Source organism: Chionomys nivalis, chromosome 8 (genome assembly GCF_950005125.1).
Source record: "Chionomys nivalis chromosome 8, mChiNiv1.1, whole genome shotgun sequence".
Lineage (NCBI taxonomy): Eukaryota > Metazoa > Chordata > Mammalia > Rodentia > Cricetidae > Chionomys > Chionomys nivalis.
This window is the reverse complement of record NC_080093.1, coordinates 38,485,777-38,505,416: the sequence shown is the minus strand read 5'-3', so window position 1 is coordinate 38,505,416 and position 19,640 is coordinate 38,485,777. Positions and strand designations below refer to the sequence as shown.

The 19,640-nt window shown below is 35.5% G+C and overlaps 1 protein-coding gene across 1 annotated transcript; it reads right to left on the bottom strand.

The window, feature by feature from the left end:
• Positions 1-835: 835 nt before the first annotated feature.
• LOC130879301 (60S ribosomal protein L11-like) lies at positions 836-17,765 on the bottom strand. Its single transcript, XM_057777617.1, has 2 exons — positions 17,762-17,765; positions 836-1,218 (listed from the first exon to the last, which is right to left on the bottom strand). Exons 1-2 carry the CDS (start codon positions 17,763-17,765, stop codon positions 836-838), a joined length of 387 nt encoding a protein of 128 aa, XP_057633600.1.
• Between the last annotated feature and the right edge of the window lie 1,875 nt (positions 17,766-19,640).

Genomic DNA, 19,640 nt, shown 5'->3' with positions numbered 1-19,640 from the left:
AATGCACTGCCCTTTCAAATATCAGAAGCCAACATCTTGGGCAAAAACATATACTTTCTTAAGTCAGGCACTGAGTACATCAGGGGAAATGCATTGCCTCAGACGGCATATTATAGCAAAAATAAACAGTTATTATTACATACTCACTGCATTGACCATCATCCTGGGAGACTAGAACCTTAAGACCTTACGTGCTTTAAGGGAGAGGAGAAAGATGGGTGCTATATTTCTCTACTTTCAAACTCAGTTTTGTGAATTCATTTTTACTTCAATTGCTCATAAACATTTCAGAGGGATTTGACCTCTCAGATATGAAATCTTAACTTTTCATAAAAGCAGTCAAATTTCTGAATGCAGTTATTTTTAGACATCTTGGAAAAGCATCATAAGAAAAGAATCTCTGCCCACTACACCTACACTAAACTACTTTCTTACTTGGGTCAAGGTTAATTAATTCAAAATCTGTTGTCAAAATATTGAGTGAATACTTTTATTTCTAATATCTTTACCAAAAGAGGATTCATTTTTACTTTGATTAATACTATAGTCCACATGGAAAAGTCATAGATCAATCATGGCAGCACAAGTTTAAGCCAGTGACATTTCATTGCACAGAAACTTTGAAGAGCCCCCTCCCCTATTTCTCTCTCTCTCTCTCTCTCTCTCTCTCTCTCTCTCTCTCTCTCTCTCTCTCTCTCTCTCTCTCTCTGTGTGTGTGTGTTATAGTGTTAATCATATGTCCTGTATAGTATCATGATCATGGTCACAGTCCTTAGTTTAGAAAATATTTCCTTTTTTTTTCTGAGAAAAATTTTATTGGTCTTTTGGATAAAATTTATTTGCCAGGAAGGATGATCCCATTGTACTTCTGCTGGAACCAGTGCATGACTTCCTCTTTGCTGATTCTGTGTTTGGCCCCAATCCAGCCTGTCCTGCGCTTCTTGTCTGCAATGCTGAAACCTGGCCTGCCCAGCACCACGTAGAAGTCCAGCCCATAGATCCCAATGCTTGGGTCATATTTGATGCCCAGGTCAATGTGTTCTTGAATACCAAAGCCAAAGTTCCCAGTATCCGAGAAGTTATTTTTCCACATCTCATACTCCCGCACCTTCAGGCCTTTCTCCAGAATTTCTTCTGCCTTGGCTCCACGGACAGTACAATGAACAGCAATCTTTTCATTTCTCTTGATGCCAAAGGACCTCACAGTGTACCTATTTCCTTAGTAAAAAGTGAGGAAATCAGACAGATACTCCTTAGTTAGAAAAATGTTTCCTTAGTAAAGAGTGGTGAAATCAGAATTTCATAATAGAAGTAATCTTTTCTGCATGTGCATTAAATGTTAATTTCAAAATGATGTAAAAAGATGATTCCACTCTCTGACATGTAAATATAATTTTACCAATAGCTGAAATCACAGTTAGTCCTAGAAAATAGTATGAACACCCAAAATGAAATGTGTCATAATATTATCAGAGATCAAACATAGCATCTATGCCTCTGTGCACAAATTTAATAACACATAAAAAGTATAGAACATTATCATTGTCCATGCAATCACACATGTTGTTGGGATCCCATGTTAGGGTGACATCTGTTGGGGTCAAGTCTTGACAAGTTTATATGTTCCTCCAGGGTAGGGGCATGTGGATTGGAAATGTTAGACAAAAACAAAAAAGAAAGAAAAAGACAAAGACACAGAATAGAGTTGGGAGGGTAACCCAGTGAATACTGAATTCTCATTTATGTTCCATATGCTTTATATACCCCAATCCAAAAGCAGGGGAAGAAGATAAGACTTCTTTACCATAATACAAACAAGGAAAAAACAAACTAATTACCTCTACAATACCTGTACCATCAAGTCACTCTATCCTAAGTTAAGTTGTTTAGGCAGGACACACAGCAACCACACCATAAGTCAAATATCCTGTAGGTAGATACACCTTGGGTCAAAAATCCTATCATAACCTTGAAGGAGCAAGAATAGGCCTGAATTCTCTTGACCTTTGGTCAAGTTGAAATGGATCCACATCCATGGACTCCAGTAACATATAAACAAACTCACATACTTGAGTCATTTTGATTGGACAAACATGCAATATATTTAAGATTCTATCATCTGATTCCATTGGAGATATTCTGAATTTTGGCTTAAACTTACCTTTTATTTTGTAGCTCAATCTTTGAAGTTTGTAGAGCTGAAAGTCTGTTTTAAATATTCACTTATCTTAATGCTGATTAATTAATAATATATATGAGTATATGTAAGGAAGTTGGATTTTGAAAATTTATTTACCATCATAAGAATAAAATATTTTGTTATTTAATAATAATTTTGAGAGATTTATGATGGAAACTGTTTAATAACTTTCAATTATTTACAGAAGCAGAAAATAGAGTGACACATATTTTGTGAATTATTCGACTTTTATTGTGGCTTGTCTAGATTTTACAAGTCAGATTATTAAGAAGATTATAATTATTAAGTAAAAAAATCTTGCATCATTAAGAAGAGATAAAAGGAGACCAACCATAAGATTCCAAACAACCAGAGCAAACTTAAGACCAAAGCTGAAGACCTTAAGATATTTCATTTCAAACTATTATTACAAAGTCATTATAATAACAAATTATGATCCTGGAATAAAAATAGACTCAGAGGTTAGTAGAATAATGGAGAAATCTCCCAAACTATATCCAAACACTTATGGTCAAAGGTAATTTATCATTTTATCAAAAGTTCAATAGGGAAAATATGTTCTCTTCCAGAAATACTATTGAGAAACAGGTTATCCATATGTAAATAATGAATTGGGGCTCTTCCTTTAAAGTATGCATGAAAGTTGGGTCAAAATGGATGAAAAACTTTAATGTAAAACCTGAAATTAAAAAACTATATTTTTAGAAGAAAATGTAGGACAAAACTCAAGTGATTTTGGTTTGAGAATATGTCCTTTTTATTGTTGATAGCTACAATCTCAGAAGTAGAATGAACAGAATGAAAAAATAGACAAATAAGACCACATATAATTAAAAGCACTCCGCATAACAATGTAACTTGTTAACCATGAAAAGAAAGCTGAGAGAACAGCAGATTATATCACTAAACACCTTATCTTACAAGGGAATAAATCTAAAGTATCATAAGAAATTATTCAAAGCAAAGCAAAATCTAAATAAAAGCAAAAACCAAACAGTATGCTCAAACAATAGGTAAAATATTTGAAAATGAAAATGTGTTTATCATTAATATTACTATTTGCATTTCATAAATTTTCAATTGTTGTATTAGCTGTTTTTTACAGAAAGTATATTTTTCTTTTGATATAGAAACTATTTAAGACTGACTTAAAGTGATGTTTTTTTTTTTTAAAAAAAAAAGAATAAATAGTAAAGTAATGAATTTACAAAAGCCAAGTGCTTGACCTTTCACCCCTGGATATTTTCTATTACTACACTATGATTTTTGGTTTGGTTTCCTCCATACATTTTACTTCATATTTACTATGATTTCCTCCAGCTGGTGCAGATTCATGATTAATAATACTATTTAGAATTGTTCTAAAAATTCAAGAGATAATTCCAAGTGTATACATTGTATATTTAGGATCAACTATATTATGGCGACATATTGAGATTTTACCCTCAAATATCTAAAATATGATAAACTTAAAATACAAGGCAGAAAACCTAAGTCCATACATCCTCTCAATAGTTCTTTGAGAAAAGATTATCTTGAATATTCTAGGATCCAGGATGGATAAGGTACTGTTGGGAAGATAGAGAGATAGGGTACGTGTTCTCCATCTATTTACAACCAATATCTAAATGAATGAACAGAACATATTATTAACTCAAGAGAAACTGAATGGTCTATGGCAATTGTTCTGCTGTTCTCTGCTGTCCTCCTCTAGATCACAGTCATTGGGGAATGGGTATTTTCTTATTTTATAAAATTATGAAATTGTTGACATTTCAAGTTAAGATCTTAGAATTGTCTTCATGTACCAAACATGTTTGTCTTTTGGATACTAGTCAATACTGCAACAGAAAAGACATCAAAGACATGATTGGCATCCTGTGAAATCATTTATGTCATTGTTAACTTTCAAATGTAGCTATTTTACTCCAATATCATAATGCTGTGTTGTGTGGATATGCATGGCTCATTTGGAGCATTCCAGTAGTTTACTCATCTTAGTGTATACTTCTTTTCCATGGAAATATTTGGATAGAAGGAAATATCAAAAGAATGGAAGGATATCTTACATGGAAGAATGGTAAGAAGTGGGAAGGTCAATTTCCACAAATGTGGTACAAAGGCAGTTCTTGTCTGTGAAATCTAAACAGAAAATCCAGTGATGCAAAAAAAAAAATATAAGCATCCTCCTGAATATTAACCTTCATCAGGCGATGAAAGAAGACAGAGACAGAGACCAACATTGGAGCACTGGACTGAAGTCTCACGATCCAAAGGAGGAGCAGAAGGAGAGTGAGCACGAGCAAGGAACTCAGGACCGCGAGGGGTGCACCCACACACTGAGGCAAAGGGGATGTTCTATCGGGAACTCACCAAGGCCAGCTGGCCGGGGTCTGAAAAAGCATGGGACAAAACCAGTCTCGCTGAACATAATGGACAATGAGGACTACTGAGAACTGAAGAACAATGGCAATGGGTTCTTGATCCTATTGCACGTAATGGCTTTGTGGGAGCCCAGGTAGTTTGGATGCTCACCTTAATAGACCTGGATGGAGGTGGGTGGTCCTTGGACCTCTCACAGGGCAGAGAAACCTGCTTGCTCTTTGGGCTGAGGAGGGAAGAAGACTTGATTGGGGGAGGGGGAGGGAATGGGAGGTGGTGGCGGGGAAGAGGCAGAAATCTTTAATAATTAAATAAATTAATTAATATAAAATAAATATATATATATATATATAAAAAGAATTTTGGAATGAAGCTGCCTCAATATGTTTACAGATAGGGGATGTTTATGTCAGAAGGCAGGGATGGGTAGCAAAAAACCTAATGAAAAAGGATTTTTTGTTCTGTGAGCCAAACACTTTGCTGTTTTCATCTTGGGGAAAACTGGCTCAATTTTTCCTGCTTCATAGACCATTTAGTTATATAAGGGTTTTATAGGTGAATTATTTTGCACAAAGTACCTTTGAAGTAAGTTTTTAATTTCAACATAATATTGTAGAATGTATCATAATATAACTAAGCAAATATTTTAGATATTTAGACAGTGATGGATTAGATAAGTAGATGATAGATAGATAGATAGATGATAGATAGATAAGCACACAGACAGATAGATGATGGATAGATAGAATTGAGAGCAAACTAGCTTTCTGACTTTGAAGAATGCAGATTGTTATTACAATCTCTTGTTGCGGGAGGTCCTTCCGCTCCTCCAGCCAATAGCCGCCGAGATACCAGCCCATTGGGGCGTGGTCTCTTTCCCTTTAAAAAAAGCGGCTACTTCCCTCCTCTCTCTTTTTACTTCCTGCTCCGGTTCCAGTGACTAGACTTCCTCCTAATTGCGTGCGCAGAGGGCTGTTGTCTGGGACGGTGATCTGTAAGTTTATTCCCCTTTAAATAAATACCACCCTATTAATCACAATTCCAAACTGGTGTGGGATTGTTTATGACTTGCGCCATCAATCTCTATACTTGACACTATCTGTAAATCACATATCTTACTGCAAAGTTATGATAGAAGACGTCGATGTCAGTATCCACTCTGCAAAAGAGGATTGGAACAATTTTTTTTTTTTACAAAAGGGAACAAACAACAACTACAAAAAAAATATAAACACCTAAGAAATAAAAGGACCAAAGCATAAATTTAAATTGCTTAAGGAGATCAGAAAACTGGAAATTTGCTTCACTGTTGTACTGGTTAATTTTAACTGTGCATTTAACACAACCTAGAGTCACAAAGGAAAACAGTCTTAACGAGAAATTATTTAGATCAGGTTAGCCTGGTTGCTTGTCTATGGTGGACTGTCTTGACTGTTAATGGATACATAAAGACTATGCTAGCACCATTCCCTAGGCAGGATTCTGAGCAGTGGAGAAATGTCTGTTTATGCAAGAATATTTTAAATTATTTCAGAGAGCAAATGAATATTCTTAATGTTTAAAAATCAGCATGATCCTTTTGTTGTTGTTGGATGATTGACATAATAAAACAGAACACTTGTATTCCAAAGTTAAAAGACACCACTCTTCTATACACATCCCAGTTGAAATTACCTTTATCTGATCATAAATCACTGCTTGCTTATTCCTAACTAGCTTTCCATAATTCTTTCAATGATCCATTTTTATCCCAATGGTTCTCAAATGTTATACTATAGGATAGAGTATAACTTAAACTATCCTTAAGTTTGTTGCCAAATTTTAATAACAGTGTGAATTTTCTTTAACTAGAGGTTTTTAAATATGCTACTAAAATAGTTTGACAAGCTGTGGATCAGAGGAGGTCACAAAAAAAACTGTGGGGTGCAGCTTTCTCTGAGTCACAATAAAATATAAAATTTATACCAGAGGGGAAAATCTAGTGTGTATTAAAATATGTAAACAGTCTGTTGAGTAGGAGAGCAAAATATATCCAACATTGACACAGAATTGAAGGGCAGCCAATGAATCAAATTTTGTCTGTGGATCCTTTCCTAGACACTATAAATCATTGTTATATCACTGTAACGCCAACATCATAATTGTTGCTGAATTCCTTGCTTTGGCTTTTAGATCCACATTGCCTCTGTGTGTGCCTCTAATCTATCTAATATTCATCCAAAATCTCTCATCTGCAATTCTGAAATTAAAATGTTCTGACAACCAAACATTTCATCTTAATTCATTTAATGATAAATCTGATCTGAACTGATTAGTCCCATTTAAAGTGAAAAATTTATACATTCTGACGGAGATAATTTCATGTATTTGATTATGAAATATTACTTCCAACCCTCTGGAGGTTTCCTGCAATATAAAAAGCATTTATTACTTCTTTGGGAGTCCAGCATATTCTCGATCCTAAGTCATACTTGAATTGTAAATTTTGAAGACCGTGCATATTTATTTAAAATATCTCTCAAGGCAAATATCTCAGAATGGCTAGTATTCAATGTACTTTTTTTCAAAAACAATTATGACCTTCTGTAATTCCTTAATTTCCTCATGTTTCACATTGTTCTCACAACCCAAGTTCTTCTAGTCTGCCTGTTGGCCCACCGTTTTTATGTACCTCAGCTTACACTTCAACCTTCTACTCCTTACCTGATCAGAAGCTTCTAGGACTTCCTAACGTGCGAGATATTGGACTATAGTTTGAGTTTCCGTGGTTTAAACTAATCAATGTGCAGGTAACATTCAAAGTAGATTTTGGGTTTTACATCAGTTTCAGTTTCAAGGAAAATTTAAGTAGAATTATCCAAAGTTCCTTATATATTCTTTGGCCCACAAAACTGATGGAGCTGCAGCAAAGCATCTGATTTTGTGTTATTGGTTTACACTATGGTTAACTCTTGGCTACATTGCTTCATTGAAACGATTTCTTTCTATGACAGCTCAATACCTTTTCTAACAGAAAGGAAAGCACACTATAGAAACTGGCTGTTACATCAAAGTTCTGAGCATTAGCCTCAGGTTGAGGTTGGTCTTTGCACCACAAACTTGTTAGAATAATTCTGAATATTAAATAGAAACTACATGATAGAGAACACACTAACCCACCTGTCCTTCTCTCTAGGGCCCAAAATGTTGCTGTTAAACATTGTTAAAATAAAAAAAATCCAACACTGGCCAGGAAATGGGGATGCACACCTTTAATCCTAGCACTCAGGTGGCAGAGACAGGCGGATCCCTGTGAGTTCTGTAGAAAGGCCAGCCTGGGCTACAGAGAACGTTTTAGAACATGCACCAAAGGTACACAGAGAAATCCTGTCTCAAAAAACAAAAAACAAAAGCAAACAAACAAACAAAAAACAAAGAAAAAAAAAGAGAAGATAATATTCAAGTTTTTTTTTATTTATTTAGTATACCAGAAGATCAACAAATGAGGATATCTCTATTCTGGTTCACAAAGTGAGCCAAACAGCTGACTTAGGTAGACAAAGGGTTTATATATACCAATCACAGAAGACTTTCTTGCAAATAAAGTTATGGTGTGGTCCATTTTGTACCATGTCACAACAGTTCCTTACGCTATCACCGCAGCACTGGTGGAAATTGTTGTAAGGAAATTATTGTACTAGTCATTTAGACAGTCTCGGCTGGAGCACAGGTCACCTTTGTGTCTTAGCAGAAATAACTTTAACTTCCATGAAGCTTTCTCAAGGCATCTGCAGAGCATTGAGAGTGGCTGATTCTGATATACTGGAATCTAGTGTGTCCCTTCTTTCCCAAAAGTAACCAGGACGTAAGGGAAGGATGTTATGTTTGTTGATTACAGAGTAAAACCAACCCGTCTACCAACAGATTTGCTTATTTACAGAAATTATAAATACCATATGAATTCTTATAATAAGTTATTTACACAATTTAACAGCTTCCCCATGCCACAGAGAGAGGAAGGTGAGTTATTTTGATCTGTATCTAAATTTAATATTTACCATTATCCTAACAAGGCTAGGTACACGAGAACAGTCTCAATCTGAGGTTAACATTAGCCCTTTGATATCATATCAAGTTTAGTCTGTTTATTTATTTACTTAGTTGGTTATTATTTACCTAATAAATTCAATTATGAGTATGCGTGTGTCATCATGAAATGTGGCATGGTGACCCTACTGGCAGACACACCTATAAAGAAAATATACTCTCTGTGTCCCCGTGGTCCATCAACTGCTAATAGCTCTTAAGCTAGAAATGCGGTTTTGGGAACTCTTCCCCCTCGATGTTGGAAATTTTAACTGACTTTATCTTGTTCAGGTAGCCACAATGGTTGTGAGTTCATGTTTGCAATACCCATGCCATTCCAAGAAAACATTTCAAATCACTCTTCCCCATCCTCTGGGTCTTATCATTTTCTCCACCCCAACCCTCTTCTGCAATGTCACTAGAGTTTTACAGAGCAGGTGCAATGACATAGATGCCCCATTTATTGAAGAACATGCTTTGTCACTTATTCTAGGTACCTTAAACAGCAATGGGACTTGTTTTAGCAACTATCTATTACAATTAGATGCTTCTCTGACCAAGGTTAGTAGCAACACAAATCCATAGATTTAAAGATATGATACATATTTAGAAGGATATTTTGACTAAATTTGAGGCATTCACCACAGAAGGAATTTATGCCTAACCTATAAATATGATCAAACACAATGATTAGGGAATTCACTGGCCATAGGAGAGAGTCTACTACTGATTTTCTAGGTAAATCTGGATCAAGTAATTCAAATATTCTTTCTCTTGGAACTTAACAAAGAAAAGTCAATTTATTACAGAATGATGGGTTTGTTTGATGTAGGAAAAGGGCCCACTTGTCCATCCCATCCACATGACTAGCTTAGCCCTGGAATAACCAACCGCACAGAAACTGTATTAATTAAATAACTGCCTGGCCCATTCGCTATAGTTTCTTATTGGCTAATTCTTACATCGTAATTTAACCCATTTCTATTGATCTGTGTATCGCCACATGGCAGTGGCTTCCTAGGTAAAATTCCCAGTGTCTGTCTTACATGGATCCATGGTGTCTCTTGACTTTATTCTTCTTCCTCCCAACATTCAGTCCAGTTTCCCCTGCCTAAATAAGTTCTGTCCTATTGACAAGCCAAAGCAGTTTCGTTATTAATCAGTGAAAGCAACGCATAGACAGAAGGACCTCCTACACTAATCTGATGCTCTCTCAAGACTAGATTATATTATGCAGTTTAGGCTGCACCTTCACAGAAGTGGTTAGTGAGATGTCTATAAAACAAATCTTTGCATGTCTATTATGATATTTAAAACAACCAAGTTGTTTATTCAACTCTATATATGTCTTGGTATAATAAAACAATAGTGGTTGAAAGTGATATGGAGATGTTTCATATGCCAAGAGAAAGAAACAAATACATAAAAGTAAATAATTAGAAAACCATAGCACTTCTTCATGAAGCTAAAGAACCAATTCACTGGAGTTTTAATGAAAAAATAAAGCAGTAATGCTATTTCCAAGGTAAAAAATGAAAAGATAAAAAGAAAAAGTTATACTTTTTTGAGTTAGAACTAAGAAATATTGCCAGGTTTAACTGCAATGACTTCTAAGCCACTTCCAAGTACAGAAATTTCTATCTTTTAAAAGTTTCTCTAATGACTGTTGTAAGAAGTTACTTCCTGCTTAGCTCATGTCCAATAGCACAAAGCCAAAGAGAAGATGTAGGATTTGATGCTGAGGTCTTCTGTTTCTCATTTCTAACATACACATTCGGACATGTTAGAAATGACAGCTTAAACATCCATTATTTCTGCCTATCTATTATAAAATAATCATAGTAATATCCTTTTAAAATATTTGTTTATTGTCAGACTGAAGAAAAAAATTTATGAAATATTCAGAATCGTGTAAACTTCTTATAGTGATGAAATGGTATTTTGGTCAGTATCATGGGAAAGCTATAGGATTTTTGCAATCAGTAAGCAAGCTGAAGGGAGACAGAAATGGTAAATTATTCTTTCAACCCCAGGAAACAATTCTTGTTCTGTGAATGAACATTTGGTGGCTACATCTTTCCATGAATATGATGTTTCTTGTATAAATTTGTTGATTTGTCAGTTTAAAAGTTTTATATTCTTATTTATTTGCTTCTTTGTGAGAGATTTTTTTATTTTTTATGTTAACTCTTAAATTTGGAAAAGAATATGCGCATTACAAGACCTTCAGTGCTGCTAGTTGAATGTTCAAAGCATTATAAGCCAAGGTTGGTATCTTAATTGCAAGCACTAAAAATTATATTAGCAAATATATTTTAATGCTTTTAATAATGTGTTAAATACTTATGTCAATATTCTTAGTAGTGAATGAGACTCACAAGGTGGGAGACATGTCACTAGAAGGTCAACAGATAAGAGTGGATCTGACATCTTACAATCTTTGGCCTCAGGGTCTCATGTTCTCCCTTTCTTTGTTTTCTTTTCTAAATATTCTGGTATACATTCTTTTAGAGAAAATGGTTTTTTTAAAAATGTTATTCAAATAAAGTAATATCTTTAAAATATGTTTTAAATATATATTATTAACTTGGGAAATAAGATAGAAATGAAAGTAAATAAACAAAGATGTGACATTTAAAGCTATCATAAACAGAAATGAAAGTGAAAAAGTTGTATTTTCTGAGATGTTCGCATTGCTCTTCTCTCTCTCTCTTTTTCAATCTCCGATAACAGTGTCCTAGGGAAAGATCTGAAATGTTCATAAATGATTGTAAATGGCCTTTGCTAACTGCTGCAACATCCAATTTACCCTTGAGCAAGAACATTTTAACCTTGGCACATACTGAACACCATTTCCTGTTGGCTTCAAAGAGCACACTTAAATCCAATTCCTTCAGACAGTGTCCTCAGCTTTCTTGGCTTCTGAAGAGGGGGCATTTTATTGATGTCTCTGCCCGTAACTAGACATCCAGTGTCTGTGTTCTCAAAGACAACATTTTAGCTGTCTGAGTGTTTGATAATCACACTTAATAATCTTGTTGGAGTAATTTCTTAATGGCATTAAAGCACAGTCTATCTGATCTATAGCCCTTATTATGACTAATTTCTCCAGTCAGCCATCTCTAGTTGAGCAGTGTATGGGGAGTTTTGCTAGCTACCATTAATACAACCACGAGATACATGACAGAGTGGTCATCAGGATGAAAAGTCAAACTCTCTTGTGTCCCCATAACAGTGAAGGGGACAGATGTAGAAAAACCAAACAAGCACTGAATTCTGGGGGCAAAACATATGCAGATAAAAGGGAATAAATGGCTTGAGATAAATATGTGTCACAGAATATAAATCTGAATTTAACACTATACAATGCACTATCACTTTAAATTTATACTTACATGTGTGTCATTGCACCATATATGTAACTACTGGAACAATTTTTACTGCAATAAAGACCTCTGCCCTGTCCCCACAATTTCCAAGTTTTAAATTCAATATGTAGCTGTCAACGTAGTCATTTCACGACAATACAATTAAAAGAGCAGACATATTCATTTTAAGTGATGTTGATCTCTGTAAATAATACATTTCCTATGAGGAGCTTTCATTCAAAAGTAGAATCTGAGATCTAAAACTGCATCCTCTATTTATCCTTTCTAAGAGTTACATGTAATCCATAATATGTGGTCGTTAATGTTCATTGCCTATTTGACTATATTTGAAAACCTTAGGTGACACACAGATGTATGTGTATGTGAGGCTACATTCTGAAAGATTTAACTGCATAAGAAAGACCCCAATTGATGTGGGTGGCAACAGACATTCTATGAGCTAGAGATCTGAAATATAGAAAACAAAACAAAACAAAAAAGAGACCAATTGAACCCCAACATTTGTCTCTCTCTGCTTCTCTCAATCAATGTGAAGAGGTCCTCCATTCACTGATGCCATGCTGTCATCCCTGATAAAGTGTACCTTGAGCCTGTGATCCAAGAAACTTCCTTCTTTACATTACTTTTCTTAGGTATTTTGTCACAGTAGTGAATAAATAGCCAATAAGACTACTATTTAATAACTACTATTCAGGAAGATTTTTCATAGTTGACCTCAAATACCAGTAATGTAGAAATTTCATCTAAGTGAACTGATGTTTCAAAGTTCATATAGACAGTTGTCATATCAATACAAATATAACAATATTAAAGTAAAGTAGATAATTTAATAAATGAAGCATAAACCATTATTTTAATGATTTGAGAAACTTTCCATCAGGTACGGCAGAGTTTTAATTCGACTACAATAATCACACTCTTCAGAGTGTTGTGAAGAGTTTATAGGTTATGGGCCATACCAGCTGTTTTTGTATTCCACAAACCAAAGTAGCAACTATGTGTAAATCTTTTAACAAATCTGGGGAGATCGGTAGGCAGCTATGAACACCTACTACCTTACAGAGCACCAACATTGCATTTCGGCACCCACATTAGATGGATTTCAGCCCCATTCCAGTTCCAGGTTCCAGTCCAGTTCTAGGGACGCTAAAACCCTCTCCTGGTCTACAGGGGTACCTACATACACAAGAAAATCTTAGGCAGATGTGGTGGTTTAGATAAGAAAGGTCGCCATAGGCTCCTATCCTGATTACTTAATCACGTGGGAGTGGGAGTAAAGCTATAACACTTAAAAGGCTTAGGCGTGGTGGTCTTGTTAGACAAACTGTTTCAGTGGCAGTGGGCTTTGAAGTTTCAAAAGTCCATGGCAAGCCCATTCTTTTTCTCTCCCTTTCCTCTCTCCCTGGTCTTCTGCTTCTTTTTCCCTCCCTCTCTCCCACCCTCTCTCCCTTGCTCTTGCTCTAACTCTCTCTTTCTCTCTCTGCCTGCCTTCAGATCAGGATGTAACTTTCAGCTACTGCTCTGGCACCTGACTACTACAAGCCACCAAGCTCCCTGCCATGATTATGATGGACTAAACTTCTGAAACTGTAAGCAAGTATTAGCTGAATGCTTTTAGTAATTTTGTAGAATATAATTCTACAAAAAAAATGATAAGCAATTAATATGTAGCAAAATAAAATGACCGTGCGGTTAGAATATTAATACTGCGAAAGAGTATTTGACAATACAGAAAATGTTCATTTAATAATTTGAATATAGAAGAAATATGATGAAAAGTATATGTTTAATACCAATCTTGTTCTAGAACTGGACACAAATAAATGAAAATTTATCAATAATTTGTAAAACTATACCAGTTCTGTTCTGTAGTCTTCCCACTATGCACTATGGAACTAGGCTTAAGATTTAAAAACATACAAACACACAGACAGAGACAGACAGATGGGTCCCAGGGCCATGGGGACATCCCTGAGACAGGAATGCCAAGAATGCCCACTTTATTGGGCTCAGGGGCAGCTTATATAGGGCTCTGACCAAGCCCTAGCTCTCAGGATCTTTCAGCTGCAGCCCTACCAGCCTGCCATCAGGGTCTTGTGCTCAGAGCAGCTGCAGGCTAATCAGAGCAGAGAAAAACATGTTGTTTGCAAGAAATTCAGGGTCTGGTGGTCTGCAGTCCCCAACAATAATTATTTCTTGGTTTTGAAAATATGGCCATAGTTTTTCTTTTTGTAGGACCCAGTCATGACAAACTCAATAGAGTCATGTGTCTCAATAGTTTACCCTGAGCCAATAGATGGTTCCAATAAAGACCACAAACTGAGACTTCCCAGGCACCACCCAGGAACAGACCATCCAAAGGAAATTTCTAATGTCCCAACCATCGTAGTGATCAATGGCCAGCCCACACTCTGCTAATGTAACTTTTCAGGTTTTTGCCTTTACATAATGTTCTCTAGAAGGGTGAGGTGCCTCTTCTTGCCAGTGCACCAGTTGTTTTGATGAGGTCCCTGTCAGCATTTTGGTGAGTCAGTCTCCCTGGTGGTCATTTGGAATCTCCACAGACTGGGCATAACAGCTTGTTTCCATACTTTATGAGGTTTTTGCCCCCAAATTTTCTTCATCTGATACAGATTTTTAATTATAAAAATTACAAAAAGCTCATATGCTAGCATCTGAGTTTCTATGACTGAAATATTGTGAGATCAAAACAAAAGAGTCTGAAATAAAGCTTACAACCTTTATTCAAAAATTTTGGGGCAAAGACAAGAAAAACAAGCTGTACAAAAAAGATGAAAGAAAATTCTAATTCTCATATATTGAGTGAGGTAATGATTCTCTGAATCACAAAGAAGAAAAATGAGATTATTATTTGAAATATTTTGTCCTTGCATTAAAGTTGAAAAATGCAAGACTATTAGGTAATTATGGAATAAAAGCTATTCTAAAAATAAGTATTTATTATGAGCCTATGTATAGAGTATTGTGTGTTATAATACTTCTTTTTAAAGGCCATAAAATGTGCAAAAAGGATTGTGTATACAAAATAGTTATTTGATACCCTTATATTTTTAAAATACATGTTTGACTCATTCAAAGTACACTTCTGGTAGTATAAAATTTTTGAAATATACTAAAACCTACAGGTGATAAAGGATTAAGGTACATTCTCAAAATGATTGTGAAAATCAGAAGGACTATGACTGTCCAGGATTTTAGTGACTAGGTCACAGACAAAAGAGTCCACTGGGGGAATAAATAAGGGTGTTATAGCTTGAATATTATATATGCTCCATAGGCTAGTGCATTAGATATTTGTCCCTAGTTGGTTGTGTTATACTAGGAGGCTCTGGTGGAAGTATGTAACAGAGTGATATCTTCCAGGGGCAGTGTTTTCCTTTTCTTAGGGGCCCTTTGCTCTGCTTTCTGTCCACCATGATGCAAATTGCTCTGCTCCACCACGCTTCATGTTGAGGTTAAGATCAGCCTGGATTTAAATGAGATCTAGGCTCAAAAGAAGCAAAAAAGTCTGAAAATAAAAAAGAACAAAACTCTCTTGGAGATATTGCTCAGGCTGCATGGTATTTCATTCTGTTACAGTGATAATTTAATCTTTTGCCTGTTTTTATCACCAGTGATTCTCAGAGAAGAGTGACAGATACTTCAATGAAGCAGCATTTTCAGGTGGTCACAGATTTGTCCATTGTGGTAGGAGTGCTAAGAATTCTTATCAAAGACAAACTTTGATTCTTTAATGAATCTTCTTTTATACTACATCATAACTTATTATAATTGATGATATAATATACAAAAAATTACCTAACAGTGATTTTTTTCTTTTCCTCCTTCCCACTTCATTTTTCCCCTCACTGTTTCAATAGGTCCCCCTTTCTCTTTTTTTCTTTCCTTTTCTTTTTTCTCTTCACTTCTCCTCTCCTCTCCTCTTGCCTTCTATTTCTATTGCTCATAAATTAATACTTTGTCTTATTCTAAATAAAATTGTAGAAAAGTATAGCCTTCTTATGGTAGAATTAAGCTATTGATAAGACAGTATTAACTATAGAATATTAGTATATGTATATATATACTTATTAGCAAATAGTATATGTTTATTGGTATATGTAAAATAGCTTCTTAGACTACTGGCTGGAAGGATTTGGATCTCCCATGATTTTTAACTATTTGTTTTACATTAGTGGTTATGTAACATTAAATGCTAATAGTCTTTCAATATGACATCATGTGTTAGTTTTTCAAATTTAAAATATGAAGACAAGCTAGAGATACGGTTCAGAGTTTAAGAGCTCTTGCAGAGAACCTCAGTTTGTTCTGAACACCAATATCAGGCAGGCAACTCACAACTGCCAGTAGCTCTAAATGTAAGTAATCTGAAATCTTCCTCTGCCCACTCCAACACATGCTTGCACACAAAAGTATATAAACATAAATCTTTCAAATAAGTCTGTACTGCGTTATCGTGAGAGTTCTTAAGTATCTTCAGGAGTCCTTAGAAGTGCGAAAGGAACAGGAAGGTCAGACAGCAGGAAGCAGTATGAAAAGTTCTCAGTGTTCTCTCATTGGCTTTACAGATGGGTAATGGCAGTTGAAAATTAAAGAATACAGATGTCCATTAGAAAATGCAAATGAGCCTTAGCAGACATCTGCCAAAGACATATTGCCCTCTGTCCTACAACCATAACAAAATACATTTGGAGCAAAACATAAAGACACTGAAGGCAGAGATTTCAGATAGAATTGAGCTCTGTTGACAAACTGCATTTAACCTGATGAGACATATTTGATGTCCTGCATAAAACAGTAATAGATAATAAAATTGTGTTGAATACCCATGTTTATAGTAGTCAGCAATGGCAGTGATCAAAAAGTAATGTGGCAAGTTACCAGGATAATTCAAAATCAGACTCATGAAAATTATGTGGCTAATAACAGAAAAGATACCCATCTATTCAAGGCAGTTAATGGAAGGAATCCTTGGCCCATGTCTACACTGCTTTCTTAACTATACCTATGCTGTATCAATTTCTTATAAAAAAACAACCTGTGGAATGTTCTGAAGAATGAATAGGTGTCAACATGACAACTGAGTAAGCAAGACATGCGTAAGCCCCAACCTCTAGGAGGAGTCTGACTTCTAGTTATGTTCTCTCCTGCCCAGTGCATTCATGAGCAAATCCAAGGGTACTCCTCAAAACCCACACATAGACCAAGCTTATCAGGCTTGTTGACAGCAGCTGTCAGTATGCATGTGTCCATACTCTCGTAACTCAGTAACAAAACCTCCATTACTATCAGCTCAACAACCTTGATCTGAGTAAGGGTAAAAGCTAATCACTGCTAGGAACTTATAGGGCTCTGCTCAATGTAACATTCAATTTTGAATTTTATAAAAGGATGCGATTTACAGATAATTAATAAGAAGCCTGAGATAATAGGCCAACCTCTGTGTGTTTCTTTGGGACTGAATGACTGTAGGACTGGGAAGGACAGAAAACTCTGTCAACATTTATATATTCCCCACTAAGGATCAAAGAACATCATGAGATAATGTACAATTTGCGTGACAGGTAAAGGTATTTACATTTAAATTGTGAGATTATAGCATGGTCTTTGTAAACCTGACTGCATAGCAACCCTTATTTCCTTTACTGGGCCTGTACAAAAATGGAGATGTCAACAACTGATCATAGATTAGGGAGGAACTTACCCATATCTGATGAACAAGTGAATATTGACGATTATGGTGCATTTCCTTCAGTTGCATACCCAGAAGTGAGCCCATCAGTTTTCAATGTATAAAATTCTAAACTTGTGGTCACAGAAGGTCTTGGTTAATCTCAAAGGGTCACAATACAAAGCAAAGAGATATGAACTTGGGAAGTGAAGTTGTAGAGAATAGGACAAGATAGCATGGGTGAGAGGAAGCTGAGAGAAGGGGGGGAAAGATGGCAAATAGAATATATTATAAACATGCATAAAATTGTCAATGGAAACACTCTATCAGTTACATAAATAAGAATCCTCTTATTTCCAAGGACATTCAACAAACATTTATTAAATTCCTACTATTAAAATAATTTTTAAAACTTCATCATCATCATAATAATTGCTGAGTTTTGAGGAGTAGATATTGTGTTAATAGATTTCTATTTAAAAGTTCACAGTAATCTTAGGGAATAGATGCATATTATTCACTGGGAAGGCAAAGCTTGTGTTAATGTGTCAAAATTGCTAAGAGATTCAAAATGAACAGTCTGCCTTCTGTCCACAAGAATTAACCATCATAGAGTAAAGATATAGTAAAATCTAAACTGGAATTCAAGGCTACTTAGTTTTAAAAATGAGCAGTGATGATGTCTGTATGGAGGATAAAAACCACATAGAGAACTAGATGGCAGAGAAGATCAATCTGGAAGCATAGTGCTGTCATTACCATAGCTGAGTGAATTACAGAACCAGGTATGCATATGCATTCTCTCAATTAACTATAACTGTACTAAGAAATCTGCTTCTGTTTGTAATTCATAGGTTGAGAAACCAAGTTAGATATTTTAAGAATAGTTATTAACATGAGATTGAATCAGAGTCACATGGAGTATTTATTAAAATACAGAATGCTTGGGCCCCATACTCTAAGGTTTTGGCTCAGTGGATCTAGGCTGGGAATGCAAATCCTGGATTTTAACCAAGTTCTCCGGTGATGCTACTGGAGGTCTGGGGTCCCATTTAGGCAGGTGCCTGTTAAAACAATTTATCCGAAATCTCACTTTGTAAGTGTGAAGGTGGATTAGTTCGCCAACACTGATTTGTCCCCATGAGATTCTGCTGTTTGACTCCCCCTCCACTTCTCTAGGGTTCCTATTTAGTGAGTGAAGGAGTTTTATGAGTTTGTTCACTCTGCTTGTGCTCTTCTCCTTTCCCGACTTGCCCAAGGTATTTCCACTTCTTCTATGGCTGATAGAAATCATTGTCTTGTTTTATAATTACACATTTTGTCAAGTGAGACCATGTCATTCAAATGAATTAACTGAGTCTAAGAGAGGCACCTGCGTATGTGTCTCTGTACATTTCAAGAACAGCATTTTACGCCTCTGTCACACAGATGGCCTTTATGACTTGTACAAGAAAGGTATTGAACTTCCATGTCTCAAGGATCTGAAATGGAAGAGATTTCTTCAAGTCCATTAGTTGGCAAATTCAGGATTTATAGGATTTCCAAATTTCCACAGATTGCACATTCTCACCAGGGAAAAGGCATTGAGATGCATCTTTCATTATCAATGCTATAATAAAATAAGGTTATTAGATAGTTTTTATTTTAAAGTATGGTTATCCTTAATTTCTGAAATCATTCTCTAATCAGACATCCAAAACTAAAATTTTCATTAGCAAAAGGAGTCAAATTTTCAATTCTAATCAGATTGCCAAAATTATTAGATGCTAAGTATCCATACACATTAGGAAAAGAAGAAATTGAAGAAAAGCAAAAATATATTCACTATTAATCCCACGATTGAGGGCCTCACTCAGGCAGGGGAATGTGAAGTTGCTAAACTGAATCCAGAGACTTTCTACTTTCTCAGTTT